The following is a 15,242-nucleotide window of genomic DNA, read 5'->3' on the forward strand; positions in this document are numbered from 1 at the left end:
CTGCTCTAGCCACCGAAGGGGCGAATCGGCCTTCTGTTTTGCATTGTCATGTAAGTGCGTCCCATGCGCAGCTTCCGGGGTGATGAATGCAAATTGTCCTCCAGTATTTTCTGATAACATGCTGCTTTCATCTTACCATCAATTTTGACTACATTCCCTGTGCCACTGTAGCTCACACACCCCCAGAACATCAGAGATCCACCTCCATGCTTCACGGTATGGGTTGTGTATTTTTCATCATAGGCCTTGTTGACTCCTCTCCAAACATAGCATTTATGGTTATGACCAATGAGTTTGATTTTGGTCTCGTCACTCGAAATTACTTTTGAGGCTTGTCTAGGTGCTATTGTAAGTGGGCTGTGTTGTGGTGTTGGCACAGTAATGGCTCTTTCTGCCAACCCAACTGTGCATGTTATTGTGCATCTTGAAACAGCCACACCACCTCTTTTGCAGAGAAGCCTGAAGTTGCTTGTGGCTGTTTCTCTGCATCCCGACCACTTTTCCTGGCAGCTGTGGCTGAAATCTTGGTTGGTCTACCTGACAGTGGCTTGGTATCAGCAGAACCCCTACTTTTTCAATTCTTTAACAGAGTTTGAACACTAGTGATGGGCATTTCCAAATCTTTGGGTATCTTTTTATATCCTTTTTCCTGATTTATAAAGTTCAACTACCTTTTTCTCACAGGTCTTTTAAAAGTGCTTCCTTGGACGAAATGTGCAGGGGTCTCTCAAGAGCTAGGGAACTCATTGATTACTGTATTTATACACAGACACTAGTTACAATCAAAGAACTCACAGGTGTGGAAACTTACCCTTAATAGCCATTTCAACCTGTGTGTGTCAACGTGTGAGTATATTATCAGACAAAACATTCAAGGGTGTGGAAACTTCTGATCAGGGCCGTTCGGGTGATTTCAGTCATCATTACAATTTAAAAAGGGCACACACAATTATGTGATGAGAAATGGTTTCACCAGACCACTATCCTGAAATAAAAGAAAGGTTTTCTGCATGATCAGTCATATTTTCCAAAAAATTGTCAATATTTCACAAAGTCTGCCAGGGGTATTTACATTTATGAGCACCAATCCCTCCTTCTTTTTCCTTAGGTGTGGCCATACTACCATCTCAGTGACCTCTGACTTATCGACACGTTCCTCAGCTTCTCTGAACGAGGAGCAGTTTGAGGACTACGGGGAGGGGGAAGAACCAGACTACACTCTCAGCAGCCCCTGTCCGGACGACGAGACTCGCACCAACGGATACTCTGACCTCGGTTCATCTGTTCCCTCAAGGTAAGGGAGAAAAAGAGAGAGAAAATTGGCTCTTCATGTTGAATGCTGAGTGGGATATTACTAAGGTACTGGAATAAAAGTACAAATTTGGTATCAGTACTGAACCTGTACATTGTTTTAGGATCAAAATAATCTCATCTTTGAAGCCTCTCAATAATTTATAGCCGAAGTGTAAAGTAAAAAATAATACACTTTTTAAAAATAACACATTCACTTTCTGGGAACAAAAGAAGAGGTTCTATTTAACACAGTAAATTTCATATATAAAGTGAGTATGGAAATTGTTTACACTGCCATCGACTAGCTAAATTGATCATGAGACAAGATGCATTAGGATCTCAGGTAGCTTACAACCTCTACCAAACTACTGTTGTGGACTGATCAACATGGTGGTGGTGTTTCCTTTATCTGGTGTTATGATGACAGTAAAAGTCAATCATCTGGATATTAAAATACATACATAAGCTCTCTGCCCTACCTCCTCCAAAGAAACTCCGAAATTCTGTCAGACTCTCTCTCAGACTCTTTATGTTTTTGCTGTTTTTTCCCAAAGTTAGCCTGTTGCAACACTAATGGGAACACTGCACATGCTAACTGAGTATGTAAGTGCATAATGACAGATTGATAACCTTGTGTACTGACTACCTTCGTTCAAAATCAGTATGCCATTGTTTTGGGTGTGACATGGTGTCAGACAGCAAGATCAAGGTAATTACTACACAAATAGCCTTCATTAGCCTATGAATTTATATAATTATTATGCAGGATTCTTTCTTAATCATACTTCCTCCTGGCATAGTAGCAAATATTTAATGTATCGGTATGTGGATCAGGGGTTGGGAACCACTGTGCTACAAAGAATAATTATACATTTCAGTTGGGTGTAGGCTTCTGTGCTTTTTATCAAAGGTTATGTCATGATAAGGCAAAATGTAAAATACTGACCAGTTTCTGTAGCTTCGTCTTTTGCTTGAGTCTCCAGTCTGCAAGCTTCAGAATCATTCCCTGACTCTTATTATTCTGAGTCTTGACTGTAGTTTAGGAATTCTTGTCCTTAAGGCCACATTAATATTCATCAAAGGCCTGTGTTTAATGGGATTAAGTCTCCCGGCTGATAGACAGGCAATACAGCTTCATGCTCCTTCCACGCATACCAAGCAGACAAAACTCTCCAAACGGAGTTGGCATGGAGATTTAAATTCAAAATGAGGCCCAGATTTACGAGAAGTATTAGACAACTCAGCATGGGAAGGAAGTTAAGTTACAGTGAAAAGTGGGTTAAAGGTACACTTGCTCATTTTGATGTAGTGCCCCTCACACTCCCAAGCCATCGGTTTAAAGGTTGAGGTTCTAAAACTCAAGAATGAACTTTGTTGACTTTCAAAGTGTAAACAGGGTTCTGGGAGAAAATAAAGGGATTTGGGAGAGTTACTGGAAACTATAACAAAATCAGTTAGTGCGTGCAGGACCTTGATAGTGATAATGCATTGTGGCTTTTCTTTATTTTGGTGATGAGGTCATACTTGTGATCTCCTGATTTCACCTTGCCAACATACTTTAACATAATAAACTAAATGAAGTTATATTTCTGGATCCAAAAATTCATTCCAAACGAAGTGCGAGTACTGAGTTCCTCCTTCCTTATCTTTGAGATCTATTTCTCTCTCTTTTTCTGTGTTGAGTTTCATTTTTATTGGTGTTATTTAGTGGCTAGCCCAGATCAGTTTTCAAGGTGTCTTGGCACTTTTCTTACACTCAAATAGTGTCTCAATGCTCTCACATGCACATGTAAGCAAAGCCAATTGACTTTAAATTGACTTCATCTTAGTGTTTTCATCGGCAGATAAAAACAATTTGTGTCTGTGTGTGTTTACAGCGCAGGCCAGACTCCTCGTAAGGTGCGTCAGCATTACACCGGTGAACTGATGGATGTCTACTGTTCTCAGTGCAGCAAGAAGGTCAACCTACTAAATGACCTGGAGGCTCGCCTCAAAAACCTCAAGGCTAACAGGTAGGACACACTCACACACACACACACACACACACACACACACACACACACACACACACACACACACACACACACACACACAACACAGTATTACACAAAACCTACATCCACCAAATGCCAATGGTTAGTACATCTTCAATAAGGAGTATTTTTGTGAGCCAAGAAATTTGGAAATTGTATGCAGTCTTTGGCACTTTCCTGCTCTCAGGCCTTTCCTGCTGACCACCATGCTCTTGACTGTTAGCCAGTCAAATCAAATCACATCACCATCATGTTTTTGCTGGCTGCAATTCTTCTTGCCAGTTTTATTTAAATTAAACTTAAGAGTAACTCCACATGGTGAAAAAAAATGCAGCCACACAATACCTGATTCCACAAAAAAAAAGCTTCTAATTGAAAATAGGTAAGGTGACCAAACTTCTGTGAAAAATTCACGTTAATTATCCTGACAGGTAATTTTTAGACGCAACCGCGGTACATTGAAAGACAATAACTTTATTATACATGACAGGATCAGTACACCATACTGTTTTTTCGGTGAGACTGAAACAAACACTTCTAGCTATTATGTGTATTGTTCAGGATGCGCACAGAAGAATTTGAAGTGCATTGGTCCACTCACATTAGACTGCTGGGACTGACTCAGGGGTTACTGTTTGTTTATTTAGTATAATTTAATAAGAATGATGTAATATTGTTACAGAGGTGTTTAAGTGTTCCTCCTCCTGTTTCATGTACAAAAAAAACACATCATCATCATCATCATTCACATGCAAACACACACACACACACACACACACACACACACACACACACACACACACACACACACACACACACACACACACACACACAAGGACTAATTGATTGTTATATAAAGCTGTCACTCCTGTGCTTACCTCATCAACCACTGTAATAGGGAACCTATTATTGGAAACATAATCCTCCGCAACCAGTAATAGCTGCGCAGTCTACCTGCAAACACAAGTGCACACACACACACATGCAGACACAGAGTCATTTGAAAACAATACATTTTGTAGAATAATGTTTTTTGAATATAGTGTGCACTGTGAAGTCCGCTTTTCTCACGTTTCCCTCAATTGCTGTCTGCACTGAATATGATACATCTCTTTTGAGCTTCCTCACAGTTTTCTTGACTTAGCAAAGGGTAGCTGAATGTGTGAATGTGAGAAAATCTTGTATGATCTGACACTTTTTAAGCAGTGAGACAAGTACATGACATGCTCAACTACCAACGGCATAACCAAAACAACACAGTCAGAAACACACACAAAGCTATTTCACGGGGATGTTACAGTAATCATTTATATATTTTCACATAATAGATTGTTTTGTTTTTTTATTAAATTTGCCAATTTTTGCTGTACAGTTATCCTGCTGTCTCATACCTCAAGCCAGTCTCTTTTGCGCCAAGAGTTGATGATGATGATGCTTGTTTTATCTCTACACCTGCTGTCATTTGCATGACCCTACAGTATGTTTGCCTCTTTGTTAATCCAATGCGAAACTCAGCACAGACAGTCTGAACATCAGACTGAAAGTTTCTTTGGGTTTTTGTCCCCCTGAGACAGTTGTTGAGCAGATATAAGCCCCTGCTCACTGAACAAGTAGTGAAAGAAAGTATTATCACTGACATGTCCTTCAGTGTTTCTCTCTCTTTCCAATGTATCTCTCACACTGAATAGCCACCATCTTAATTGCCATTGCCAGCAGTTATTTCCAGCGTGTTGTTGAGCTGTGAGTCTAGACATATCCATTGCAGTACACTGTAAAAAAAATGGCTGTCATTTTGTTTTTCCCTTTCTAGCCCCAACAGGAAAATCTCCAGCACTGCTTTTGGAAGGTAGGCCACTTTTGTGTGTGTGTGTGTGTGTGTGTGTGTGTGTGTGTGTGTGTGTGTGTGTGTGTGTGTGTGTGTGTGTGTGTGTGTGTGTGCTTCTGTGTGTGTCTAAAGAGAGGGTCTCTCACTTGTACTCCTTGTGTTTATGCATTATACAGCCTTTGCTTGCACGTGTTTGCTCTATTTGTTGACACAGACACACATGAACCCACACGTAAACGTACAGCAAGATTAGCAGTCTCTGCTTCCTTATCACTCAGCTGCCCGACCATTGTGCTCTAACAGCCAGTTAATTACTAAGTAGTTATTCAGAGAAATACGGGATGTTTGTATGAAAAGAATCTGATCTGTAACCAAGCATGCTGTAAAATCGTTTGTTTTTGTTCCGAGGCTGAGAAAAAGAGATTGGACATCAGCTTTTCAGTGGCATCAGCTTTTCAGCCACTTGATGGCCTGTTGGTCTGTACTACCTTAAATGTTTTGTATCTAGGCCTTTGTTCTATTTCCACCCACAGTAACTGAGTTATAGTGACAGAGTGAAAACGGCCTGTCAGACGTGATCTATGTATTCAATATAAGGTTTGGCTCTCTCTCCCGGTTCCTTCTACTGTCCTCTCTGTCTGGTTTGATTATGTCTTTCACTTTATCGCTGTCTTTATCTCTTCTGCTATTTTCCCTTTCTGTTTCCTCCTTTTTCTCCTCTCCTCTCCCCTCCTCTCCTCTCAATATTGCTAATCTCAGTAAGGGAGCAGAGGCTTGCTGTCCATCAGTGAAAGAGGGGGCTGCTGTAGTCACATCTTGGCATGAATGTCACGCTTGACTGTGTGACACAGTTAGATATACACACACCTGTGTGGGTGTCTTTCTTAGGTTTCTAAATAAGTGTGTGCCTTTGTGTTTACTAAATTTAATTCTTTTTGCACCAGCCTCTCTTCTTGGCACTGTCCTTATAGTCCTACACCATCTATGCTATCTTGAATCAGCATCACTGCAGGGCAGAGCACACTTACTTTCACTCACTCACACACATACACACACACACACAGACACACACACACACACACACACACACACACACACACACACACACACACACACACACACACACACACACAAACACACTTAAAACTAGCCGGTCCTCACCTGTATCTATTCTCAGCGGGTTCCTCCTCTTAAGTTTGTGTATCCCCGTGTGTTTGAGCAGGCAGCTGCTCCACAACAGCAACTTGAGCAGCAGTAATGGCAGTACAGAGGACCTTTTCCGAGACAGCATCGACTCTTGTGACATTGACATCAATGAGAAGGTATGAATATGTTTGTGTCCTTTGCGTGTGTGCCACCTGTTTGTCCATATGTTGGCAGACCTTTATTTATGTAAGCTTTTTTAAGCACTAAATAGGTGCTTGTGCGAGGTAATAGCTCTCACTATTTCTGTCGGACTACTGAAAACCCACAACAGAATAAACATATCTCACCTTTAGCTTTTTTTGCACTGTTAGCACTAAAGTCACAAAGAGTGAAGTCATGTTCCTGGTGGATGCAAAGCTTAAGCAGAAAATGCTAATTTATATGATGATCCCTGTCAGGGTTCCTCTCATGTCTACAAAAAAAAAAAGAATATACGAATGTTACTTACTATTTTCAAATCTTCAAGACCTTGGGAATTGCAAACTTAGTTAAACTATGGAAAATATTGTTGCTTAGTGCTAATACATAGGCATTATGAATCTGCCTTTAGCTGTAGACACACTTTAGTTTTATCAAATGTGATATTTGTTGTTTGGTTGTGGGATATATCCAAATTGTCATACTGGCCAGCATTTTTGAACACACATAATTATAATTTCTTTTTTGGGGCACCTTGTGGCTTCATTGGATGCAGCAGACAGGATGACAGGAAACAAGAGAGAGAGGAAATATCTCCTTAAGTCCTTAACGTGGGACTTTAGGGCACCTTAACCCCAAAAGCCATTCGGGCGCCCCGAGCATTCATCATTTTAAATCCCTGAATATAATTGTCACATTTAATTTTGTTTATAGCATAAATTTAGCTTCTAGTAAGCTGTCTCTGTTTCTATCAGGTGAGTTCACTGGAGAAGAAGGTGGCAGAACTGGAGAGTGAGATTCTGATGAGTGGTGATCTCAAGTCCAAGCTGAAGCAGGAGAACACACAACTAGTACACAGGTACAGTGAGAAAGCTTGGTTTCAGAAATACGTAAATTTTATTTTAGAATAAATAAGTTAAGGGCCCAGAACCATATTATACCGGTCATTCTCCGTAACTTCTCGTCGTTGAAAGGCGAAGAGTTTTTTTTGCCCCAAACAGCTAATCTTGCAGAGATAATGCAACAGAGTGTAGCAGTAATTTAACATTAACTAAAAGTAGCACTCGGCACAGTAATGATACTGTATTGAATGAATTTTGTGTGATCTGTTCATGATCTCAGGGTTCATGAGCTGGAGGAGCAGCTGAAAGACCAGGAGACACGAGCAGCACAAAATCTGCAGGAGGGGCTAAAACGACATCGAGAGGCCTACAGCAAGATGGAGAGGGACAAGAACACACAGACAGAGCTGCTGACCAACCGGTGAGAAACACGCATACACAATCATACTAACATACACAGAAACGATTTCTCTGTGTTTTGTTTGTATCCAAATGCATTAGTGTTTACTCTGATGCTGAGATACATTTAAGGTAAAGGTTTTTCTTGGGGGGGGGGATTACACAGGGCATCGTTGCTCTTAAAACCCCTGGATATGGACATTGACATGCCTGCTTATGAAGACAAAATGCAGAATGTGAAACCGTATGCTAAACAGAGCTCAGAGATTCCTCCTGGGGTTAGTCAGCCCACCCCCCCGGAGCTACAGCATTTACTGCATTTCTTTGTTTAAAACAGTGCCTTTACTGACTATAAGTCACACTCATTTTATATCTAAAAGTGCACTGACATACAGGTTTTTTTTTTGTTTTTAGAGTTAAGCAGCTGGAGGATGAAAACAGTGAGCTGGCTCTTAGCATGTGCCGGCTCAAGTCACAGACAGAGAAACTGGATGAGGTAAGCCATATTTACTTTTCTCTGTATTTTTAGTTTCGTTTATCTTGTTCATCTTTTCATTATTACGTCTTTACTTTTGTATTTAACACATCCAGCTGATGCTGTTATCAGGGGCAACTCTCCAGTTAACTGTCTGTCTGTGTTTCTTTTTCTAACATGCAAAGTCTTGGTGATTTCCATATTCACATTAGTCAACACAGGCCTACTGTCCCTTTCAAAAATGTCAGTTTTCTTAATAGTCAGATATTGTTCACCATCTGTGCACATACACAGACACACATGATGAGCTACTGTAATTTTATGTACAAGATGAGGTGTTACAGACAGCCGCTGGTGTGGTGAACAAAATTTCTATTTTGAGATGATACCTATTTAAATGACACCAATAGCTGTCAACTCTACATGTTGTTGAATGTACAACCAAAGGTGTCTGAGAAAATATAAAATTTAATTCAACTCTCTATGTTAATACTGTACTTGTATGTGGAATTTTCTTTAATAGATGCCCTCTGATAACCTTTGATACCGAAGACAGTGTGGTTTAATAGTATATATCCAAAAAAGTCTATCAGTGTAAATACATCCTGTATGTGTGGATGCCTTTGTGTTCAAATTTTGAATGACTGCATACGGTAAATAGACATGCCTCTTTCCTGAGTAAGTTTATTTGCCCTTGTCGGATTTTAAATAGCTGAGACACATAAATAAAACAAAACAAACTTCAAACTATAACTTTGTGCGTATGTCTGTCCATGCTCAGGAGAAGCAAAGAATGACAGACAAGTTGGAGGACACCAGCCTACGCCTGAAGGATGAGATGGACCTCTACAGGAAAATGATGGACAAACTGAGGCAGAATAGACTCCAGTTCCAGAAAGAGAAGGAAGCCATGCAGGAGGTGGGAGGGACTGTTTTATGCAGATGCACACACATAAAGCAATGTAGATTGTTTGTTCTACTGCTCACACTCTTTCCTCACATTCACTCTTCTCTCTCTCTCACTGCAGGTATGTCACCTCATGCACCTACACCTACAAAAAAAAAACTGCATTGACATTATATAACACTGTTCATCTGTCCTTTATCTTTTGCCTAGCTGATAGAGGACCTGCGTCGAGAGCTGGAGCATTTGCAGCTGTTCAAGCTGGAGGCAGAAAAGCCTGGCCGCAGCCGCACCTCTAGCCTGGCGGACTTCAACAGCAGGACCAGGGAGGTGGAGCTAGAACATGAGGTCAAGAGACTCAAGCAGGTACTGATGAAAGGCTCTCTTCAAATGCTTTATTGTGCTTGGTCAGCTCAGTAAGTAGTGTAGCTACTGGTGTACGGGGATGTCTGCATACTGAGTGTGCTTAAGGTGCTGCGATGATCATAAAACGCTTTCACATAGCTTCAGGATCCTGAATCCAGGATTGCTGCCCTGTTATTGAAAGACAATGCCAGTTCGAGTGTAGGTTGCACTGAAAGGTACTAGTTGCAGTATAGAAACAGGACATTACACATATTTCACAACCAGTTCTGAAGCAGCCGGAGGACATACCTGCATAATGATTCGGATAGTTTTAGATAATATAGTTCATACTGTACAGTCATCATCAACTTGTATTTATCCCCGCAGAACTCAGTGCACTTAACCTTGCTCTTACGAGAAGTAGTTTCCATTTAAAACTATAAATTGGGTGTGTACTGCCAGAAGAACATGAAGTGTGCTAATTTCATAAAACAAGGCCCACTTTTGGTATTTTTGTGGCTGCAGACACTACGTGGACCTGGGACACACTGCAAGAGGTTGGATTCAGGCAGAAAGTATCACATTATCTGTGGGGATAGGGAGTGGTAAAGATCACAGCCAATCACATTAGCTCTTCTCATTCCCTTAAAGATCCCTTTTGGGGAATGAATCCCCTTTAAAAGCAATACTGTCCTCGACACGATGCACTCATTGGTAATGTAATGGAGAGTCCAGTGGAGCTTTACCCGGCTTCATCACAATTTATGAGAATACCAGCTGCAGAGTACATAGAGTATGACCTGTGTACTTTCTCTGTTTTCTAGTTTAAGTATTCCTAAATACAGTGACATGTGCCTCTCTGTATGTCTGCCTGCCACAGATATACAGAGACTGAAATGTCATGATACTGTTTCCAGTCTCTTCAAAGTGTACAGACCTGGTTCCAAGTAATCCAGAGAGATAAGGGAGTAGATGAGAGTGTTTTTCAAATGTCCTCTCTAATAAGACTAGTAAAAGTAGATATTAACACTCTTTAAAGGTTTATAGAAGCTGTGTCTGACTCATTTTGATGACATGTGATGGTATGAATTGGAAATGATGCTTCCAAGCCAAAACAAAAGGCAATATAAAAGGGAGAAGTTACTAAAACCACCAAGCCTAGAGGTTACTTTTTACTGATATGTAGCCAGTCAGTGAGAATTGCTGATTCGTACAGTGTGTGCATTTTATCAGGGAGGTCAGACGATAAGGTCCATGTCACCCTGTGCCCTCGAGCCAAACTTGTCACACCAAGTGCAGGCAAGCAAGAAGAGGAATGATTATAATAGTTTTAAACCAGCTTTAGTCTGCAGATACTTCTTTTTCATGTCTTTCTTTATATCAACTTCTTCCAGCAGTTTTAGATGTAGAACAATTCAATTTAATTGTCCATGATATGACAAATTATGAAGCTGTGTGTAGGGGTCAGCTTTAATTTGACAGACACTGCCCTGCAACATCCACGAGAAGGATGAACTCACTATTTTATGCTTGCCTGTGCGCCTCTGTAAATGTCTGTATGTGTGTGTCCAGCGATTTGTGTCCGAGGACTTTCTTCCCCCTGAATTCCAGCACCTGGTCTTGTCTGGGGCTTGGCTCCTTCCTGGTCTGATGGTAAAATTGCTTCTGTGACCTCCTGATTAACCACTAATCACCATGGAGTAGAGTGAACTTGCCCAAGCTGAATTGGGGTCAGTGTTGCAATCCCTCTAGTAATGGTTAAAGATAGAACAAGGGTAAAGCAAACTGACCTCTTGTCAGCACTCAAAGGCAACTTAATCATGGAGCTTTCGTAACACACCTGACAAAGCAGGGGAGCAGTTTGTTCTGTAACACGCATAACCCATGTTATGTCCTGTAGATGTCTATTACTGTGTTTGCTGCTGGATGAGGTACCAACTGCAGTGTTTCGGGATATGGATTGAGTGAGGCTTGAGTAGTGGCCATTTTAAAAACAAAAAACAAAACCAAAAAAACCCATTATCACCCCTGTTATACTTGTGTGGTCCAGATACTTATCTCATTCTCTTCCTATCTCTCTCTCCTCTTCCTCTCACCCTGATTCTGTATTTTAGGAGAACCAGAAGCTGAGGGAGCAGAACGATGAGCTGAACGGTCAGATCCTCAGCCTCAGCCTATATGAAGCTAAGAACCTCTTTGCCACACAGACCAAGGCCCAGTCTCTGGCTGCAGAGATAGATAATGCCTCCAGAGACCAGGTAAAACCAGGATAATATGCAGACTACACATACTGAGAACGCACTGCAGTTCAATTAATTATTCTTTTATGACAATTAAATTGGTCAGTACACAGTATTTTACTCTGAAACAACTCTGCGACTCCATTATTGACTATTCTGCAACTAATTAGTTTCTTAAATGGATTTAATCTGAACAAGTTTATAGGATCCTTACATACATTAGTTAGAGCATAACTGTATTTCTAGGACGTATCACAGAACAATAGTGTTCTAGATATTACTACTGATTTGAACCTGTTGTGCATAATATGGAGGTCATCACCATGGCTATATCACACACAGAACTACTGACCAGTACAGTGGAAATAAACAATTCGTTCATAAAAATGAATAACTTGAAAGTATAAAACCTATACCCAGCAGCATTCCTGTACAGGGCCCGTACAAAGAGAATGTGTATGCTGCTATTAATTAACAAAGTTCAAGTTTATTGTTGCAGCAACAAAAGTATTGGGGCCACAGGTCAACTAAGGAACTCTTGCGTAACAATACAATTAGTAAGGCTATAGTGTACATTGTTAAAAAACTGAAAAGAAAATGTATTTGACATACTTCTTCCTCCCCAGTTAATGGAAGCCCTGAAGGAGCAGGAGGAAATCAACATACGTTTGCGACAGTACATGGACAAAATCATCCTGTCCATCCTGGACCACAACCCCTCCATCCTGGAAATAAAGAACTAGCAGTGACTCAACTAGAACGAGAATCGTTCTCGAACTCGGGAGAATGAGGATCGTTCCAGTTTTTCAATCAAAAACCTGCAACCAGAGTTGGGAGTCTGTACAGGAAAGCAGAGAGAGGCAGAGCCAGTCTTTGAACATGGGACATATGAATAGACATGCATCGCCCCCTGCTGTTTGTGGCAGGAAGAGAACCTCTCTTGCAACACAGGTTGAGCGAGATTCTAAACAGATCTAAAGAGCCAGTGACTGCTCACTGACTTTAGGTCATACGTCTGTGACTCTTAAACTCGAGCTATCCTGTTTTGTTTTTATTCTCTGTCTGTGCTGTGGAACTGTAGTTGCTGTAACCACTTTGATCACACAAGACAAAACTGGTGACTTCTTTCCAGGATATATCCTGCGCTCAACAAGCTTTGAGGATCGACAAAGTCGCTGGATGTGGTACACTGGAAATAATGAATTTGGGCATAAAAACTGGAACAAAGTAACAAACCTGGCGTAGTTTCTGCTGTATCCTGTTGTAATATTAGCTGTCTTATTTACAGACAGACAGGTTGGTATGGTGTACAGAGATACATTTACGAAAATACAGTGAGACAGACAAACAAGTTGACAAGCAGACTGTAAACCTGAGTGAGACAGACACGAAGGCGGGTCAGTCCAACGTTGCCCGATGTGTAAATTGCCGGTCTTTCTAGGTGTTCTCCGAATGCATGTGACATACTTGGACAAGCAGGTGTTAAAGTAGAGTGTGAAAGGTGGCAGAAGTGGTCAGAGAAAGAAAAGAAGAATGCCTTGATTATAAGTTGAAAACAATGAATTAACAACAGTGTTTTCTCTAAAGAGGTGAGGAGTCAGGTGACAAACCATGGATATGCCATGCTAGCAAAGGAGGGTTTTAGTGAAGTCTGTGAGGGTTAATTGAAGGTGAAGATTTATGTTTTTGTTTATTCTTGAGAACATGTCTTCCAGGAACCATGAAACATCACTTGCAGTGTCAATCAGTGCGATAGTGAATATTTTTCACCGAGAAGTGGTCCTTAGGTTGGATCAGATGAGTAGTAGAGTGTCACTTTATGGCGCAGAAGCTGCAACCAAGGAGTGTCTTTAAACTGTAACTTCCATGGCTGCTATTTGTTAGCAAAGGCATGAGCTTGAAAAGATTCGCTGCTGCTAGCAATAGACCAAGTGATGTTGCACAGAAATGTAATGATATGAATGTACAGGTTGTGTGTTGGAGTGACTGGTAGCCATTGTAACATGGTTTACCGAATCATCTCTCTATGCTCAGTGAAATCAACTCAGATACTGGATGTGAGCATCCATCACTTTTTTGGTACAAAAGACTGGATTAGCAATCTCATTGACGTCTCCACGTCACAGATTGTAGTTATTGCCCCGATGGCTCTCTGAAACTCTCTAATACTGTAAATATCATGAATGTACAACTTGATATTTCACTTTCTGTGTGGCCAAAAAAGGCTTTATGAATTTAAATCTGTGATTGGTTAAGACATGTTGTAACACGTGCACGGTATTCTGCACTGTGATAAGGAGGTCATTGTTTAAGAGGGGGAACAATTACAATCTGCTGTGCTATGTAATTATTCTAAACTTGAGTTTTGCTTCCTTGCACAAAAAAAACTTTTTTTTTTCCTTTTGCATGGTTCACCTTTTCTTCTGTCTGTGCCTTTAGAGGACATTTTTCAAGATGATGTTGCTATAGATTTACACAATTTTTGGAGGTACATTCTATGTCTATGTCTGACATATTTTCTTGACTTGTAAATGTTGTAATTATATAGTGATAATTTGTATTCATGTGCCACTCACCACTCTTTTTCAGACTGATGCTATGAAATCTCTTTTATACAGTTTTATCATGAAAGAACTTGTGATTGCTTAGGTGTCCTATTAGAAAAAGCAGTATAGCTCAATGCTTTGTAAGTTAGGCAAGCTAGGTTAGCAATTTGGGAATATTTTGTCAATGTAATATTTTTTCAATGCAGTGGGGGATGTTTTAGTTAGTCATGGTGAGTCAATTGCTTTTGAATTTGATTTAAACTGGGCTTTTATATGGTTGTAAACTGTCTTCCTAACTTAAACTAAATGGTGAGCATTATGAGCAATATTAACCTATTTACAAGTACAGTACCTGCTGATTTATGTCCTGTTTTGCCTCACAAATCTCTTCACTCTATAGCTGCTCGTGCCATCCTAGATTTTTTTTTTTTTTTTAATCAACAGTACGTTGAGCTGTAAAAACTGTCACAAACTCATTTCTTGTAGCTCTTAAATTTTGAATTCTTAGGGCTATCCAATGCGATGTAGTCAGTATAAATGGCAATAAAAATTTGCTTTGGCAGTGATGCTGTCTCATGAAATTTCATCATTCTTCATCGATACTGTTTTTTGTCCTCACTCCCACTTATATGATAAGCTAGCATTTCTAAAACATGAAACCAATCATTCTGCTCTTTCAGTGTATGCTGCTGATGTCTTAGCTACCATTGTGATGAGCATAACCGTGCTGTGAATAAGAACATTTGACCAACACGAACAATGAAAATAACCCATTCTCATTTGATTGAATGATTGATTAAAATTTCACAATCAGTTTTATTATGTGTGTATTCTACTTTCTTCCAGTGATTATGACACATTTCAGAATACTCAGTGGTGGTTTCCTTGCTCTAATGTTTAGGCAAGCCTGCTTTGCATGTACACATTATTATGTCTCAGACATAATAATTCTAGGCCATTGGGAATATATGATTCAAGCACAGCCTATCGTAGGTA

The 15,242-nt window shown here is 40.3% G+C and overlaps 1 protein-coding gene across 4 annotated transcripts in view; it reads left to right on the forward strand.

Moving 5' to 3' along the window:
- Positions 1 to 15,002, forward strand: part of rab11fip4b (RAB11 family interacting protein 4 (class II) b) — a 51,385-nt gene extending 36,383 nt beyond the window's left edge. For 3 of the 4 annotated variants that reach the window (XM_040147395.1, XM_040147392.1, XM_040147396.1), the window contains exons 3-14: positions 1,109 to 1,294; positions 3,171 to 3,305; positions 5,137 to 5,172; positions 6,374 to 6,473; positions 7,251 to 7,354; positions 7,618 to 7,758; positions 8,151 to 8,232; positions 8,993 to 9,130; positions 9,329 to 9,481; positions 11,033 to 11,113; positions 11,575 to 11,718; positions 12,327 to 15,002. In XM_040147395.1, coding sequence (XP_040003329.1) covers positions 1,109 to 1,294; positions 3,171 to 3,305; positions 5,137 to 5,172; positions 6,374 to 6,473; positions 7,251 to 7,354; positions 7,618 to 7,758; positions 8,151 to 8,232; positions 8,993 to 9,130; positions 9,329 to 9,481; positions 11,033 to 11,113; positions 11,575 to 11,718; positions 12,327 to 12,443 — 1,417 coding nt within the window. In that variant the 3' untranslated portion in view covers positions 12,444 to 15,002. The remainder of the gene's footprint in view (positions 1 to 1,108; positions 1,295 to 3,170; positions 3,306 to 5,136; positions 5,173 to 6,373; positions 6,474 to 7,250; positions 7,355 to 7,617; positions 7,759 to 8,150; positions 8,233 to 8,992; positions 9,131 to 9,328; positions 9,482 to 11,032; positions 11,114 to 11,574; positions 11,719 to 12,326) is intronic. The other variant, XM_040147394.1, reaches the window with a different exon arrangement.
- Positions 15,003 to 15,242: the final 240 nt, after the last annotated feature.

This window comes from Xiphias gladius, chromosome 15 (assembly GCF_016859285.1).
Source record: "Xiphias gladius isolate SHS-SW01 ecotype Sanya breed wild chromosome 15, ASM1685928v1, whole genome shotgun sequence".
NCBI lineage: Eukaryota > Metazoa > Chordata > Actinopteri > Istiophoriformes > Xiphiidae > Xiphias > Xiphias gladius.